Raw genomic sequence first — 18,633 nt, 5'->3', positions numbered from 1 at the left:
CGTACTTTTGCCTCGGAGCTTACATTTTAAAGCCCAAGTTTTTCCAGATTTTTTGTATGCTTATTAAATCTATCTAAAAAATACCGCCGCTTTGTTGATGTCAATAGAGCAACGACCCTATTCCTCGTAATCTTATGTTCTGTTTTCAAGTCTGGATTTTTTCAGCGCTCGCTTGCTCCTTTCCCGCAACCAGTCTCCATAGGAAATCGCTCTCCTTATGTCGGCCATAAACCAGGGGTAACTTTTCCTTTGTTTTTTAGTTGCTTTTTTTAGCTGCTCATAAAATTTTTCATATTTCGATAATAATAATAACAATAACAATAATAACAACAACAATAATAATAATAATAATAATTTTACTCTGCTTTCAAATAAATTAGTGTTCAGCTTGGAATTTTCATGCACTTTTTTGCGCAAAAGCATCAAAATATAGGCGGCTGGCGTAAGCGATGACGCAGTCTTGACCCCGTTGACGCTGGCCGAGCACGGCGCCGATGCCATGACAGCTCGCGTCTGTGCGGACTTCAATGGGAGCTGAGGGGTCAAAATGAGACAGAATCTGAAAAGTTGCTGGCCGCTCAATGAGGGTAGCAAAGGCTTGGGCTTCCTGCGGTCCCCATGAAAAAGGCGCATCTTTCTTGAGAAGGTTGTTGAGCGAACGAGTGACATCGGCAAATCTTTTAACAAAGTGGTGGAAATACTAACATAATCCCACAAAACTTCGGACATCTTTTCCTGAACATGGAATATGAAAACTGCGCACATAACGAACTTTTTCCGGGTCAGGTCGTATTCCCACAGCGTTTACGAGAGGTCCGAGCGCACAGTAATTTCGCGGCTGCCAAAACGGCACTTCGAGGAGTTTAGCTGAAGGCCAGCACCACGAAAGACAAAGAGGACAGTATCGAGGTGCTCAAGGAAGGAAGGAAAGAGAAAAGCAGAAGGCAGGGAGGTTAATCAGAACAACGTCCGGTTGGCTACCCTACACAGGGGGAATGGGAAAGGGGAAAACGAAAATGACAGGAAGAGAGAGGAGGGAAGAAAAGAAGGAAATTAGCGGTGAGTTCGCTGACGCGTGTGGTCTAATAATAATCGCACTAATAGTCCCAGACGTTCGCATAAGCCCGTCGCCCTCAAAAAGTGCAAAAGTGCCTTCACCGCTTTAAGGGCCGACGAGTGATGTTCCAGCAGCACCTGCAAGGAAAGCGGCTGACTGTCCAGTTTTTGGAGAGCGTTAGCAAGTTCTTGTCTTTCTGGGGCATATCGTGTACAGTGGCACAGCAGGTGGTCGATATTTTCTTCGGTGCCGCAGACCTCGCATGCTGCACTGTCGGTCACTCCAATTAATGTAGAGTATGCCTTTGTGAAGGCAACTCCTAACCAAAGGCGACAGAGAAGCGCAGCTTCACGTCGAGGAAGTCCGAGTGGAGGTCAGAGTTGCAGTGATGGGTTGACGGGATGATGCAGACATGTAAGTCTTAAGTTTGGCGAGTTCCTCTCGGTCAGTGAGAGACTGCGTGCTAGGTGTCGAAGCTGCCTTGCAGCGTCTGTTCTCGAAAGCGGGATTGGAACGCTGTGCTCATCTTGATGCGATGTGCGAGCAGCGTTATCGGCGGAATCATTGCCACTGATTCCACAATGGTAGGTGCCCATTGAAAGACAACCTTGTGACCTTTTTCGTGGACGTGATGGTGAAGTTTCACGATTTCGTATGTCAGTTGTTCATGACATCAGGGTCATGACATCAGGGACTGCATGCACTGTAATGCCGGTTTTGAGTCGGAGAACACAGCCCATTTTCTAGGTTTTTCAGAATCAATGAATTACAGTGCACGACGCAGAGCCGTTAGTTCTGCCGCTGTTGAGGTCGACGCATGTGATGTCTTGAAGTACAGTGTTCTTCGCGTTGGTATAACCGCCACACCACCAGTACCGGACGACGTAGTCGATCCATCGGTATGGATGTGCACGTGGTTCCTGTACCTTTCATGCAAGAGGAGTAAGCTGAGTTTCTTTAAAGCGGGGGCCGGTAGGTCTGACTTCTTCTGTAGTCCTAGAATCATTTTATGTACTTGTGGACGGCTCAAACACCATGGAGGAAACACTGGCTTGACCGCAGGTGCGTACGCTGAAGTAAATGAGGCGCTGAAGGTGACTCTCAAAGGTCGGTGAAAACCCAATCACATCGTCAAGATGAGAAAGACATGTTGACCACTTCAAGCTGCACAGGAGAGAGTCCATCTTGCGCTCGAAGGTAACTGGGGCATTGCATAAACCGAAGGGCCTGACTTAGAATTGGTAAAGGCCGTCTGGTATAATGAAGGCAGTCTTCTCACGGTCAATCACATCTTCGCCAATCTGCCAATAGCCCGAACGGAGATCACTTGAAAAATATTGCTGTCTGTGAAGACAATCAATGGCATGATCAATGCGAGGCAGTGGGTACACATCTTGTTGTTGTTGTTGTTGTTGTTGTTGTTGTTGTTGTTGTTGTTGTTGTTGTTGTTGTTGTTGTTGTTGTTGTTGTTGTTGTTGTTGTTGTTGTTGTTGTTGTTGTTGTTAAGGCCCATGACGCTAGTCAACGCAGAAGCACCAAGAGTTGTCGTTTTTCTTTACCAAGACAATCGGGGATGCCCACGGGCTGCTCGAAGGCTCAACAATGTCCTCGTCCACCATCTTGTCGACCTTTTTATGCGCGATGGCCTGCTCCGCTGCGGAGACGCAATAAGGTTGGCTATATGAATGGGGCTGGCATCACCGGTGTTGATGCGGTGGGTGTCTACGGACGTCTGTTCAAGAAGGTGCTCATCTAGGTCAAAAATATATCTGTAAGAAGAGAGAAGGTGAAGACCTCTTCTTTGCTCTGTACGAAGATAAGGAGCAATCATTTTACAAATGTTCTCAGCCGGCGAAAGAGCGAACGGCAGGGGCCTGCTGGTATGCTGGTACTGGGCAGACGTCTTCACATTCTAATAAAACATGCTCCATCGTTTCCCTAGCTTTACTGAAGCAAGCGCATGCTTCTTCTTCCTTCTTATATCTCGCTTTATAGGTGCGTGTTCTAAGGCATCCCGATCTCGCTTCGAAAAGTAATGTGCTTCCCTTTGAGTTATCATAAATTGTTTCTTTCCTGATTTCGTTTTTTCCTCTTAAGTAGTTGCTCATGGCAGGTTTCTTTTTCATTGCCGCCACCCATGAGATTATTTCAGCCTCTCCGACTTTCCGCGTGACGTTCTTTGTCGCTGTGTTGCCCACCCTACAGGCCGCACATACTTGCTGGTAAGCTTCCTAGTTATTTTTCTCCACTGTGAATCAATGTTTTTCCTGTACGGATACCTCAACACTCTCCCAGCCCATTTACTTTCTTCCATAGTCCTCAGTCGTTCTTCATAATCAATTTTACTGCGAGCTTCCCTCACTTCAAAACTACTCCAGCCCATATCACCCTGCACAGCTTCATTTGACCAGCCCTCGGGTGCAAGCGCTGCGGTGCGGAGGCGCCGGCCACTTCCACCGCTGAAATTACGCTCTCACAGTGTGTGTGGGTGTGTGCGTACGTGCGTGCGTGCGCGCGCACGCACGCACGCGCGCGTTGTTTCTGTGTGTGTGCCTTTCTGTGCCGTTTGCTTTGGTTGACGATAACTAGCGGTGATGTTGACGGCGAATGTTTCATTTCTTCAACTTCTAGTCCAACAACATGAGAATGGCGAGTTGATGTTAAACGTTACCTTGCGTGCACCGCTGCTATTTGTCTGCGTGGTTCACAGAACGCACAGAGGGATGTGTTAGCTTGCGTCGCGTTGTTGTGCGCCAAAATTCATAACCTCCGAGAGGGTTTAACATGCGCATTGCCTCACATGGCACATCACATCTTGGAAGAAGTATTAAACTTTAGTTGAATTATGGGGCTGTACGTGCGAACGCCACTGTCGGATTACGAGGTACGCCATAGTGGCGGACTTCGGATTAATTCTGACACCTAGTTGTTTTTCAGCGTGGCCCTAAGCCTAAGTCCCCGAGTGTTTTAAATGCGAAGCATTTCTTGGCGAACATTTGCCACTTTGACGGTATTATATCAATCCAGCCGCTATACGTCTTGCTGTCCTCATGGTCGTTTCATCAACTTAGTGTGCATCAAAATTGCCATAGCATGACGAACATGAATGATCGGTCACGAGGTGAACATCATGACATGTGTGTCATATGTAGGTCATGAAACAGTTCACGGTCCTTGTGTTAACTTGGTAGGCTACCCGCACACTGGTTCGCATAACACCGAGGCCCGCAGGGCGTAGGATCTGCTGCCCTTTTTTCTTATTTCGCCTCCGTCAAAATGCGGCCGCTGCGGGTGGAATCGAACCCGCGACCTCGAGCAATCTCATAGCCGCAAGGCTACCGCGGCGGGTTACATAATTTGACGCGCGACCGCTTCCGTAATGTCGCCTAAACCCTACGGTGCCTTAGTGCGGTTTTGCGTCCGCACGCCGCGTCAGTCATCCGGTTAACACATTTGCATGGCGCTCTTTATTTTTTTTTTCAGAAATAGCAGAAAGTACGGCACCTTCAGTTTGTCCACAACTGCTGTCGTGTCCATAGTAGTACGTCTCCTTGCCTTCCCGCGTCATCTGCTCCCTTTACACTTCCCCTCCCCCCCCCCCCCCCCCGCGGTATGGGAACTGCGAGCCAAGAGTGGCAATGCTGTTAATTATTTCACTCGTTTCGCGACTGCTTCGGTTATACGCATTCTCTGTCCCCTCTCCCCCTCCTTTCTATTATTACTTTAGTAGAAAGGTAAGCGCTGCGATTTTGAAACAATGCTTTTGCGGCGGGACTCCTCCTGCTAGCTTCCCTAAGAGCACTGGGCGTCATCTAGCGGAGCCGCCGGGAAGCCTGGGCGCGTTCTCCAAAATGCATGACCAGCTAGTGCGTGCAAACGTTGAGAAGCGCGGCGACGGGACTGATCTCTCGCGCGTCTTTTAGGAAACGCTGCGTCGTCTTGCAAGAAGTCCGCGCGGGACCTCCGAGAGAAGAAGCGTGGTACGCCGGCGCCTGCGAAGGTTGAGAACTGTTTCCTCGCCTTCTGCACACCCAGTGGCGGGCAGATTACGCATACGTCGCAAGTATCAGCTTGAACTGATTGACAGCACGAAGATTATGTCAACACGTGCCTGTGAATGCGACGACTATATATACCCTGGGTGTTTGCTGAATAAATGTTCTTTTCATTCTTGAATTCCGTCCTAAGGATAGACAATGTTTTTCTTTTGATGCTTGCAATGAATAAGGGGAATCTCTCCCCCCCCCCCACCGCGGTATGGGAACTGCGAGCCAAGAGTGGCAATGCTGTTATTTCACTCGTTTCGCGACTGCTTCGGTTATACGCATTCTCTGTCCCATCTCCCCCTCCTTTCTATTATTACTTTAGTAGAAAGGTAAGCGCTGCGATTTTGAAACAATGCTTTTGCGAGGTTACGGATAATTACAGCTGAGAAGCGGCTAACGTAGCGACGCCCAAGGAGCTCCAGAGGGCATTGTGCACATTCGACAGGTGGGGTACAAACGAGTTTCTCGCGTCGCCTTTCCTCTCTGCAGCGCTCCTGTCATTCCTGACATGCTCTGAACCACCCCTGACGCGGTATGCAAGACAGCAGCAGCAATGTGAAAGTCGACGGAAGAGGCAAATAAAGCTTCGCATTAAAGAATCCGCGAATCGAGCATGCGGGTTTCTATCGGATAGCAGTGACGTCACGCCACCTGTATCCCCGCCGCTCCTTCTCCCCCGCTAGGCTCTACCCATCCTCGCCGCGTCGCTATGCTGCGCGATGCTATTTTTATACTCTGCTTTGACTCTCTCAGCTCTCTCTCCCCCAGCCCAGTGAAGCTGCGGACGTCAAGAGAAACCCAGCGAGGTTCCAACAGCTCCACTGTAAAAGTAATGCGGCGATACACATACGTCTCGGTCGCCATTGCATATGGCCGCTCATTAGCACATTTCGCGCGGATCGTCGCACCACAAATTATGGCGGAAAATCTCTGCAATGATAGCCTAGCACATCACGCAGCACTTGACGTTTACGAAAAACTCCCTACCTGTGGCGCTCCTCACGTGATTTTCCTTCAGCCAATCAAACTGACATGGCAGCTACCTTGGACTGCCAACACATATTCAGGAAATTACAGACGCATTACAAGACAAGCTACCGTTCACTTTATTTTTTAGGCGCGAAGATGGTATAGCTCACGGATCAGAAAAAGTTTTGTTGTTGTTGAATGTGGTTTAATGGCGCAAAAGCGGCTAAGGCTATGCTACGCCAAAGACGAGGTGTTTTAAAATCCAGTTTAGGAAGGAAAAGGCTGTGTTAATAATCTATATTTTATGTAAAAATCCGGTGTCGTCTAGAAATTTACGCACGTAAGATCGTGGGACAAGCGGATCATCACACAAATGAAAGCAGGGTGTAAAAGTATATGTGTAGTTGATATAACTTGTGCAAAAGGTTTTGTCTGTGTATTTCAATGTGTGTACATGTCCGTAATATATGCATAACTGTTAGTGGTTCTTGGCACTTCTCGCATGTATTAGAAAAAGTTTGCAGCTCCACTTAACGTGTTGTAATCTTGATCAAAATGCAAAATTGTGTTTTGCAAAACTTCCACTGCCCGGCACAAATTAGAAAAAACAATACAGCCTCTCGACAGCCAATCAGACAGCCAACATTGTGGATAATGGAGGCAGCAAGAGTGTCGAGGATACAGTATCTGCTGTTTTCTAGCATGATTTAGGTTAACTAGCACTTGAATTAAACTAACTGGCGCTTGGATTAAGCTCACTGGTGTGCAGTTTGTGTTGGCATAGAGATTAAATATGTTGGAGCTTGGGTTAAATAGTCGGGAGCTTAAATAATTTCCGTGTTGCTTGAATTATTTGAGATTTTGCTTGGATTAAAGTGAGCAGAAAAACCTCTAGTATGTTATTGTGATTAGCTTTAACTGGCAACTTCACCCAGTTTCCAGCATGTCTGCATGTTTCTTTGACCCTTTAGCTGCTTTCCCGTGAACTTCAGTCACTGGTAGTCCACGGTCTAGACTCTAAAAGGCTGAGCATCGAGCTGCTGTTGCAAGGGAATCGAGTTGGAAACCAGCCATCAGACCAACATGGGTTACTGGATACGTAACACTGGGTATGTGCTCCTCTTCAATGAGCCTCTTTGCCGCCAACGTGGGGTACTATTGGCCTCGAGCTCCACCACTGGAAAAGCTGGCGCCACCGTCGGCGTGACGTGCTATTACGGATCACGTGGACATAGCGGCCGCGTCGGCTGCTGCGGGAGCGCCGAAGCGAGCTGAAAACGAGAGTTTAAATTCCCTTGTACGCTGTGGTCCTCATTTAGTGGCGAGATTTTCCCGCTTCGAGTGTCTCCTTTACAACGCTGGAAAGCACTACAATAGGTAGTGGCTGCCTTTGAAGGCGCGCAACATGGTAGGCTACTGCTCGGTGCCACAGTGCCGGACGTACGCAACGGAGCCCGGTGTCAGCCTTATTCACGCGTATAGCCGCAGGCCAAGAAGCTGCGTGAAGCTTGGCTAGCGAAACATAAAACCGGCAAACAGTGATCGGCTACAACACAGCTATGCAGCAAGCACAGACGCGAGGAAGATTTCTGCTACGGCGCCGGGTCTACGATGGTCGAAAAACGCGCACTGAGACGCTCGCCCGAGTCCGCTGCCCGACTAATGTCATGACGGTTTGGTCTATGAACTTGTCGATGCTATAGATACTTGCAAGTTCACTGGAGTGGAAAGGGAGAAGCACATTAATAAAAGCGTGGCATATGGTCATGTTTGTGTTATGAAGTCTGTGCACTGGATTACAAAAAAGAAGCAGCAGGAAATCGCACGCTGAAAACACCAATAAGTATACAGTGCGACGCAACTCGAGAAATAATATTGAAATGTCCAATAATTTACGAGAAAAAGAAAGATTGAATCGTCGCGACCGCACATCACAGTCACCGTAGACGTCGAAGTCTCTACAATGAAATTATTTTTGAACAGCTCTGATAGCGCCTACGCAACAATTGTTGTTTGTATGCTGTCAAATGCTCATATTCTGCGGCCTAAAGCTCATGGCACGGTGCGAAAGCGCGCACGCGGAGAAAGCGAAACTGTGCGCGGACAAGGATGCGGACGCGCAGTCGGTCGCTGCGAATCTGTGCGATCGCTGCATTGAGGCTTCATTCTACTACGCTCCATTTAGTTATACAAACACTGTAAGAACATATTTCAGATAGTTTGATCTCGGCGTTTACCCACCTTTCACGCAAGAAAGCCGGTTTGGAAGTCTCCACCGCGGCGACGGCGCGCAGTGGCGTTCACTGTACGTATTCGGTAAAGAGATTGCGTCTGTAAACGAGTCTGTGCTTTCAGTTTGCCCAAGATTATTATTTAGACAGTAAAAAACTTCTCTCGTTTCGAAAGTACTTACAGAAATGTCCGGGAGAGCTCGCGCGTGGTGTTTTCTGTAAGCGCTGACGGCAAAACCTATGAGGAGCATGCCGCGTGATCCCTCATACTACGCCAGCGAGGCGCTTCCGATAGATGGCGACTCCGTAACTCCTCGCCGCCAGTAGGTATGTGCCTCTCTCCAACTGACCTCTTTGACGCAAACTTGGGTCACTGCTGCTTGCATCCGTAAACAGAAGTGGGAGCACGAAGACACGTTAATGGAATTAACATCACACAGAGTTAAACCTCGATATAACGAACTTCAGTGTAACGGAATTCTCGATATAACGAAGTATTTAACTTTTCATCTCTAGTTCACAGAACACCATGTATTTAGAATTTCAAGTTGGCGCTTCGCGATTTCTGGCGCACGTCTCGGCCGTGGCTGCGCATGGCTGCAAGTGCGGCTGAGCGCATACGCAGCTGCGCACCCTGCTTTAGAGATCTGCCGCGTATGTAATGGCGCCGAGACGGCGTGCCTTCGTGCTAGCTGTCTTTCAGTGCCTTTAGTAGTATCGGAGGTTGCGTAATCTCGAGTTTCGGCGAATCGTTGGAGCGATAGGCCACCAAAGCATTCGCTCCCCGCTGCCGTCGCTTTTTCATGATAGCATCGTCCCAGTGCGGGCGACGCTATTAGCTGCGGGGACGGAGTGTACGCGAAAGCATGGCTGGCTTCACTTAACTCGTACCGCTGTTGTGAAGTTATTGTCGACGTGGCATGAAGCCGTATCGTTCAGCGCCGACTCCCACATTCATCAAAATAAACTGTTCTCTCCTTCAAATTTGCTTTTTTCGATTGCCCAATAATTCGGGAAATTCTGCAGCCTCTTTCCCTGTAAGAAAAATCGATCGGCGACTATACTTATTTGCATAAAAGGTCGAATTTCAAATAATACAACGACATTTTCATATAACGAAGCAAATTGCCGATTTTACCTACTTCGTTATATCGAGCTTTAACTGTACATGTAGTACAGTAGTTAGCTGTACATTTGCATTACGACTTCGAGCGCGCACTAAAAACTCGTGTTTTGTCTCTCCTTTGTGCCCGTGCTTTTGCTGCGTATTGTAATAATGATGTAAATGTATATGGTCACATATTATTTGCTGTGCCCCAGAAGTAATATACGAGTTTCTACTGGGATTAGCAGGCCAGAGCACTCTAGCTCAGGCCGGCCTTTCTAATAAATTACGTATCTCTATCTCTACTCGGCTCAACCGTCAAAAGCACCTCAATGGTGCTGGGCTGCTAAGCACGAGGTCGCGGGATCGAATCCCGGCCACGGCGGCCGCATTTCGATGGGGGCGAAATGCGAAAACACCTGTGTACTTAGATTTAGGTGCACGTTGAAGTACTCCAGGTGGTCGAAATTTCAGGAGTCCCCCACTACGGCGTGGCTCATAATCAGAAACTGGTTTTGGCATGTAAAACCCCATAATTAAACTTTTTTTTTCAAAATTACCTCGAAGAGTCCATCCGGCTGCACACACGCCTTATCGACAGGTTTTGGTGGTGGGTGGCAATACATTTGCTACATTGTTTCAACGCTAATCCCACTAATGTCGGCATTCATCACGAGACGGGTTCTGCCCGAATTTTTCGGCAATATCCTCTGGGTCGCTTGATTCGCGTATCATTCGCCGGTGGTGGAATGCGCAGACCCGTGATATCCCCAACGTCTGGAAGTACTTTTAGTGAATATTTAAAAACAAAACGCCTGATCATTTCGTCTCTATGGATCGGTAGAGATGCAATCTCTTTTGTGCTAGCTAGGCGAGGACTCAATATGAAAACTCCAACGACCTGCACACTCCGTCAGCGTGAAGTGCAATGCAAGTGCTGGGATGCTCTCAATTCAGTACTTGCTAAGTCTTGAGTAAGCATCATGGCTCACCTGCAGCATTCTATTCGCACTGAAGTCAGAACGACTGGGCTTATAGCTTAAAAATATACTGCCACGTACTGCAACGTACTGCCGATGCCCACTGGCTCCTTGGTCATCACGGGCGACTTCAACGTGCATCACCAGCTATGGGGACGCACCAAGATTAGCTTCATACAGCAGAATGACGGCAGCCTAATGTATTGGCAGAGCACTTGCTTGGAATTGACCGATTTCAAGGCACTTTGCTGCATGCATACAGTGTTCCCTCTATCCCGCTTTCCTCTTTCTGTTCCCCTTTCCCTTCCCCCAGTGTAGGGTACCAAACCGGACGCTCGTCTGATTGGCCTCCTTGCCTTTCCTCTCTTCGCTCTCTCTCTCTCTATCCGACGCCCAGGCATACTCAGTGAAAGACCGTAATTTGTCAGCAAATACAAGCATTATTTTACTATTGCCCTAGCATATACAGCGGGAGAAAAAGCGCAGGCTGCGGTTGACGCAAGCACTGGCTTCACCTCTGCTAGTAGGAAGGCACGGATGCTGCCGTTTCAGTTTTCATTATTCTTTATTTCATTTTGACTACTTGAGCAGAGCGTGCGTCAACGCCACATGCTCGTTGAGCGCCAAATGAACACACCAGGGGTTCTCGGTCCCGCTGCCGGAGAAGCGGCAGCCATACTTTTTTTTCATTCTTTTTTATTTCCAGCGTGCGCAAGACAGACGCGTACACGTGAGGAACACAGGAGAAAGAACACTTGGAATGAGCTCGGTGGTCGAACGGGCACCCAAGGGTCCAGCGACCGCGCATGCGCACAAGCACGACTGGAAAGTTCATTGCGGAATCGCCCCTCGGCCAAGCTCAGCTGCACTCGAAAACAGCAGAACTTCCATTCAAAAGTTAAGCTTCGCTATTTGGGTCAAAATACTAATGCTTACTGACAAACTGCACACGAGTGCTAGCCACCGCCTCTTTGAGTTCATGTGCGCCGTTATCACCCGCACGCTGTCCGATCTCGGAGGACATGTGTTAGTTTCCCACGTTTCTCTGCACGCCTTCAAGGGACACCAACTGTGCACGTGCGTTGACCGTCTCGCCACGTGGCGGGTCATGGATAACGACAGGATTTCTATTTCGCTGATGCAACTAAAAGCTGCAGTCTTGTACATAAGCAAATTAACACAATCCACACGTGCAGTGTCCTATCCCGTACAGGTTACATACTTGTGCGGTGAAAGGTGCTTCATTGTGCGCTTTCTGCATGCACTTTTTCAAATACAAAGATGCTGCCTAGTTTGAGGGATAAGAGAAACTGTCAAATTCAGTGAGTCAGTTAAGAGCAGATGTTGTATTTATCCTTTTCGTTTTTAACTATTTCACCCGCAGTGCCATCGGATACTTGAGGCAATCGCCGATTCGACATGGCCAGAACAGCGAAGATGCTCAACCTGGACACTCGAATTTCGCCATGTTAGAGTTTCGAGCCAATCGGAGAGTGCTCAGCCCCCGAGCCAATCATAACTGACAATGTGGCAATATTTGACAGGTGTCCAGATCAGAGTTTCGAGGCAAAGGCGGCAGGTAAGCGATTCCGCTTTTGTGTGCATGCGTGGCCACTGGCAAAGAGGGCCCAGCCCGTTGCGGACAGACAACTAAGACGAAGAGATAGAGATTGAACAGTATAGGCGGGCATGACAACAGTCCAGTGTGGTGGTCTCCCGCGTCAAAGCGGTCGAAAAAGGCATGACGACAAACAATGCATACATCCATGACAGCAGGATGAAGAAAGCAGTGCACATAGCGCAGTACACAAGAGAAGAACAAACAAAAATAATATGATAGAACACAGTTCTTCGCACACACACACACACACCGGCAACATTACACACCCATAGCGGGAGAGACAGGCAACGGTGTTCGTCATAACACTCCCCCACGAAAAATCCAACACTGCCCGATTCATCGTTGAACTAGCTACGCATGGGCGACTCTACATCCAAAAACAGCAAAAAAATGCGATCCCCACCAAAGGCGGGGGTGCGTGTGGCCCGGAACTTGCAGAGGAGGTGACAAGGGGGAGTGAGAAAAGCGGAAGGGCATGGAGATGGGAGGTGGTTGTCGGACACGCGTCAAGTGCTGAGGACAGAGGGCGCTTGAGCCCCCCACCAGCTTGTGTTGGCAAGAAAACACACCGGGAAAATGAATGCCCGAGAAAAAAAAAACACATACTAAACAAAAATATGATAAACATGTCAACAAAAGATAATTAGATAACGACAACGCAACAATTCAACTGTACCGTATAGAGAGACAAATGCAGCCCCACCGCGACGCACACAGGTGCCGAGCGGAGCTTTTTGCTTGTGTGAACTGCTACTGCCGATGCTGGCTCAAATAAATTATTTCTTAAAAAAAGAAAAGCACTACTGTGGAGGTCGCCAGTGATCGCTCTGTGCTCTGACGAAGCTAAGCCTTAACAAAAGTGAACGCCCAAAAAGGCTGGTGCACAACCTCAACTGCTGCCAGCAACTTGCATCTTTCGGGAAGCATCTCGACACACAAAACCGCCGGCGCAATAAACCGATGAACATTTGGCAACTGTGCTTCCAGCGTCTGTACTGTGTGGTTCTTCCCGTGCCTTTGGTTCCCTTTGAGCATATTAAAAAGAAACATCAACTCACTTAATCAACCATTTTGCTACAATTTCGAGTGCCACTTTAGCTAGTTTATCTGTTGGTATTACAAAATAGTCTTGGCCCATCCGTAATGCAGTTAACAAAACACTGCAAACACCAGACTCTGACGGCAGCTGCAGCAGGTTTGGCTGCATCATCATGTGCCACTTTGTTCAACCACAGGGCCTCGGAGATAATTTTGTACGTATTGCACTCGCAGACGGAGAAAACAAATCACTATGTGTCAATACTTGTCAGTACCAACGCCTCGTAACAGGTAAATATGGCAAAACGGTTCTGCAGCAGCTCGCAGGGTGAATTGTTTGTGTCCCTATACATATATTGATCAATTCAGCCTCGCCCTGCAATCTGCTAGCCACAGGGTTAGCATAGATGGTAGAGAGACTTACAGCGTTAGTCCAGAGTTTAAGTCACAAACCAAGAGGAATTTTTCAGCTTCGAAGCATGCATTCTGTGGCTCTGTGCTACCATCTAGACAGACAGCAATTTAGGTAAAATGGAACAGCTAAAACATGGTTGTTGCAATTATAGTTGCGTGCGCTTTCATTGAATTCGGCATCCCACTGCACCATTAGTGTTGTCGGATAGCTTTGTGTATCCAGTGTTGCGGTGTTCTGTAAACTGTATTGCATCCCGCACAGGCTGAGGCTCTCTAATGTACACCAGATGGGCCAACACACTTATAACTGAATGTGTATTCATTTCCTACCCACACCATTCGTACTGACCGAAGCAAGTGCTAATGAATGCCAAGTGCGTGCCATTTTCGACAGCCATTATTTATGGGCATTCCCCGATCCAGCCTCTAAATACAGATTTTTCTTTTTTTTTTCAACCTAGGATTGTTTCAACTCCTAGCAAAATAAGATCTCTCTGCCAAACAGTATTACAATCCGAAACCAGCGTGCAGATCAGTAGAAATACAAATGGAGCAACTCTAGGCCAACTGCGAGCTCTGCTACAGCTCCGGACCGGTATTCATACCAGCAGCAAAATTTTTAACTGACTAGGGATTCTTGCTTAAGCTAGACAACCAGAGTCACAGGACAGTCCCAAGCTGCTCTCTCCTTTCAACTTGGAAGCACCAAATTGAATTTAAAAAGTGGACTGTTACCTTACGACATCAAACAAACTGATTTCGTCAGCATAAGGTTTCTTATTAATGCTATTATCAAACAACTGTGCAAGTCCAACATTGTTGGGCTTGTTGTGGAGAAGACTTCAGCTACCATTAAAATAACCTATTAACAGGCAGAGACCATCCTTTTCACTGATGGTGTCCCCAAGTTTGGTTTGTAGTTCTATGGGAACATGACATATACACAGCCAGGATACGTACGTAGCCTTCTTCACGCACAGAAAAAATTTCAAAGCTTTTCTAATGGCTTTCTCTGGACCACCTACAATCTTTAGCAGACGGTCCATTACATGCTGATCTAAGGTTTTGTGAATGAGCTGGCAACAAATCAATGTGAGATCAACGACATTCTAGCAATCAAACATCATTCTTGCAACCTGCCAGTAGGGTGTGCTTCGAGATGCTTCCAGCATTCGACTGTGTCGACTGCCTCGCCCCCCAGATGCAAATTTCGTGCAACAGTAAAGCAAAGGTGCAACGCCCACACCCCCAACAGGATGCACTTATCTTACGACCATACTTGGCTTCCACCCTAACCCCTAAAGGCAGTATATGTTGCTATGCAGCTAGGTAAACCTGAGAGCACGCCACTGGTCGCGCTTCCAACAACTGCGGCAAACGCTGCTCCTATCAACTGTGCTTCTTTTCCAGTAACACACCGCACAAAAACGGGTGAAGCAACCAGCAAAGGTAACAACAATTTGTCTCTCCCGCAGCAACTATTCACAACATCTGGCGCTCGCACACCATAGAAACGCGACAATATCCATTTGTACACGACATGAAGGGGTGCTGTGGTCACTGGCTGCGAATCAAAACCAACTCTGGCATCCTTTAGTTTTCCTGCGACATTATCCCGCTGCCAGTTCTGTAGACTGCACAGAGAGCATAATGAGCACAACGACCCTCATCTTATTCACCACTTAAACTAGTAAAACGCAAAACCAAAATGATGACTTCACTGAAAAAAACACAGCATGCCCATTAGGACTGCTGAGCAGTGTGCCAGTTCAGAACTTACAGACGGTCTATCTTTAGAGATGCAATCATCTATTGGACGCTGCGACACCATTGCAACATTTATGAGGGCATGCATCATTCTAAACCTTGCTTAGATGAGTTCTTACATCCCTGGCAGCACGAGAAGAGGTGCAGTTCATACCCTTAATCGCGACTAAAAGCTTGATAGCACGACCCCAAAACTTTGCTTAGCCTAACACAGCCCTACAACATTGGTGTCTCCAAATGAGGAGGGAACTAAATACAAAGTCCCGGCATTTTCCCCCAATAAATGAACAAAGGCAAAGGAGGCATCAAACATGCAGTGCAGTCATCGCTACCATTCCGACACTGCATGAAACCCCAGCGGAACAGCATGCCTTCAAAGGACTCTGGCATGCACACTTGACTGCACCAGCCTTAGTCGGTGCAAAGAATACTGGTGGCGTCACCAAACACAATGACCTATGCATTATGCACAGTTCGTTCCACAAACTATATTAATGAGGTGTACAGACACCAATCAACCCTATGAGGAAGCATGGCTGTGACAAGAGGGCGCCGCTGAGCGAGCTATAAATGCCTAAGTGAGGCGAGCACTCTAGCACCCAAAGACCATGGTCAAGGGCTTATTAGGCTGTCTCAGAGAAGCCATCCGGTGACAAGGGGTGGCAATATTGCAACTCATGCGTTTAACAGAAAGGATGCTTGCCATTCTGACACACTTCAGTCAGTGCCAGTCTGGCCAAGGCACCCACTCAACACCATGGTCTTGCGGGCGACGTATGAAATGGCAGTTCACCACTGCCGCAACCGACTTAAAGGAAAGGCAAACAAAAGCAACCAAAAGGGGAGCCCGACAGCAAAGGCTGCACCGTGTCCCTCTTTCTTTGCGAGGCCGGAAGAGGGAAGGGGACACCATTGCTGTCGGTTCCTGCAAGTTTCCACCAGGACAGAGTGCGACTTGCCCCCAACGTGGAAGCACTTGTCATACTGAGCTTCAGTAGTGCGCTCGCCCGCCTCACTCAAAATCCACAGAGTAAGAGTAACGATAATGATAACAGCGACGAGGCGGTCACCGGCTGCCCCGGCGCCTTCTCTCTCTGCTCTGTCTCGCACGCCAGGGGCCGCCACAACAGCTCTCGTGTTGCTGCTGCTGTTGTTGTTGACCCATGAGAAAGAGCAACACAGTGCAGACGCCACAAGTCGTGAGCTCCACACAGCTCTCGGCGCTCTGGCGACACTCGGTGCGCTCCTCTTTTATTGCGGCGACAGCAGTGGCCGCTGCAGGGAGCAGGGCTGCGCAAGCCGCGACCGACTAGTTAACGGGAGTAAAAGGGGGGATGGGGAGGGGAGAGGGAGATGTAAGGGGGTGACGAGGGATAAAGGGAGGAGTGGTGGTGGTGGTGGTAAATTTTAGGGCCGTGTTCAGGGTCATCATCGGAGGTCGGCCACGTTGACCTTGGCACCAAAGGCCTGGACCATCTGCTCCTCGTACTGGTCGATGTTGCGCATCATGATCTCCTTGCAGGGCCCCAGGAGCCGCTCAAAAGCCGAGACGTCGAGAAAGGCGAGCTTGACGGGCCCCACCGAGTACACCGAGGCAGCACGGGGTTTCTTGGTAAGCAGTGCCAGCTCTGCATGGACGCAGAGACATCAGCAATGACAATGCTTACAAGAGCTGTGACAGCAACGGCACATGACCAGCTTTGCAAGACAGCCACATGGAGCATGCTCAACTAAAGTCAAACCTTGCTATAGTAAAGCCGCATTCAGCACTAAAAATACCTTCTCTATATCCTATGTTCATGTAAACGTACCCGCTAACATGCACAAAAAAAAAAACTTGCAGTCGGGTCTAAAGAGAGAAATGTGAGTATGAGACCCCTGAAAAGCCTATTTATGATGGCCTGTTTATCACTTGTCGTGAGAAATTCTTAACACGCTCTCTGCATAGTCATTAATGTGCAACCATGAAATTGGCAGAGATCATCACATTGACTTGTCAAGTGCAGGCCAACTAAGCTAAGCCACTGGCCAAGATGCACACATCCTCCCACAATGCATCATTTAAAGTTCGTCAGTAATTGACAATTTTTGCTGCCAGAACACATATCCAGTGTTGGAAGAGAAATGTTATTTGCTTTGCAGTAATCGACATTGTCTCACATCCTGCATATTTGGTGTTGCTATGTGGCAGCAGAATACTCAGTGAAGTAAAGCATCACCAGTCAAGCTCTACATCTGCGTTGTTTCGTTATTTCATCATGGAGTCCTAATTCAGTAAAACGAAGTTGCATTAGATATAGGAATGTCTTCAGCCGCCAAGGTTGCTCAGTGGCTATGGTGTTAGGCTGCTGAGCACGAGGTCGCGGGACCGAATCCCGGCCACAGCGGCCACATTTCGATGGGGGAGAAATGCGAAAACACCCGTGTACTTAGATTGAGGTGCACGTTAAGGAACCCCAGGTGGTCGAAATTTCTGGAGTCCTCCACTACGGCATGCCTCATAATCAGAAAGTGGTTTTGGCACGTAAAACCCAATTTTTTTATTAGGAATATCTTCGTCACATGCAGCATTCATTATAAGCACATATGCTGATATTGGCAATAAATATTCTAGATTTACTTCGCTATATCCGATAATTCATTACTTTTATGTTTATATGAAGATTCACCTGCACTGCAGCCCACCTACAATGAGGGTTAGGACAACAGAGCATTTATAAACTAAGAAATAGTGCAAATAAAAAGCAAGCTAACTAAAAGAATCTGTGTAGCAGACATACAGGTGCATGCATACACTGGGATAGCAGAACCAGTAGTGACATCCTGTGGTACTGTTGCAATTATGATGAACTAGAAATGTTCCTGTTTCATACAAGTCATCCGATATGAAAAACACTAAAATATGTACCCAGTGTTCACAGCAGTGAAACACACATGTGACCTATCGGTGCAATGTTGAATGTACATCTGTATATGCCATATGGTCTCCGTATTAACTAAAATAGTAAGTAAATACGGTAGAACCCCGCTGATACGTTTTTCAGTGGACCGTAAAAAAATAAAAATGTAAGAGCTGGGAAACGCAAGAGCCAAGAAATAGGAAAAACTGAGAAGTATGAGTAGTGGTGAACTGAACACGATTTTATTTTAATTCGTACATTTTAAAAAGAGCTGCAGTTTTGCCGAAAAGTCAAAGCAGCAATTGCAATAACAAATTAGTATACAGTTATACAAAGTGAGAACAGTAGTTTTATCGCCCATATAAAGTTGTGAACACCCGCTTATTAACTAAATTAACAAGCATGGTATCAGCGTGCACAGGAAAACATGAAGACATCACACACGATGACTGTGGACACTCGTCAAAACGCTGGTGAGAAAGCACGGCAGCGAGCAAAGTGACGT

General features: G+C 47.7%; 1 protein-coding gene across 2 annotated transcripts in view; it reads right to left on the bottom strand.

The window, feature by feature from the left end:
* Positions 1-10,934: 10,934 nt before the first annotated feature.
* Pka-R2 (cAMP-dependent protein kinase type II regulatory subunit) overlaps positions 10,935-18,633 on the bottom strand; it is a 148,466-nt gene continuing 140,767 nt past the window's right edge. For both annotated transcript variants that reach the window (XM_070540940.1, XM_070540939.1), the window contains exon 10: positions 10,935-16,856. In XM_070540940.1, coding sequence (XP_070397041.1) covers positions 16,657-16,856 — 200 coding nt within the window. In that variant the 3' untranslated portion in view covers positions 10,935-16,656. The remainder of the gene's footprint in view (positions 16,857-18,633) is intronic.

Source organism: Dermacentor albipictus, chromosome 6 (genome assembly GCF_038994185.2).
Source record: "Dermacentor albipictus isolate Rhodes 1998 colony chromosome 6, USDA_Dalb.pri_finalv2, whole genome shotgun sequence".
Classification (NCBI taxonomy): domain Eukaryota; kingdom Metazoa; phylum Arthropoda; class Arachnida; order Ixodida; family Ixodidae; genus Dermacentor; species Dermacentor albipictus.
Note: the sequence above shows the minus strand (reverse complement) of the source record. Positions and strands in the feature narration are given on the sequence as shown.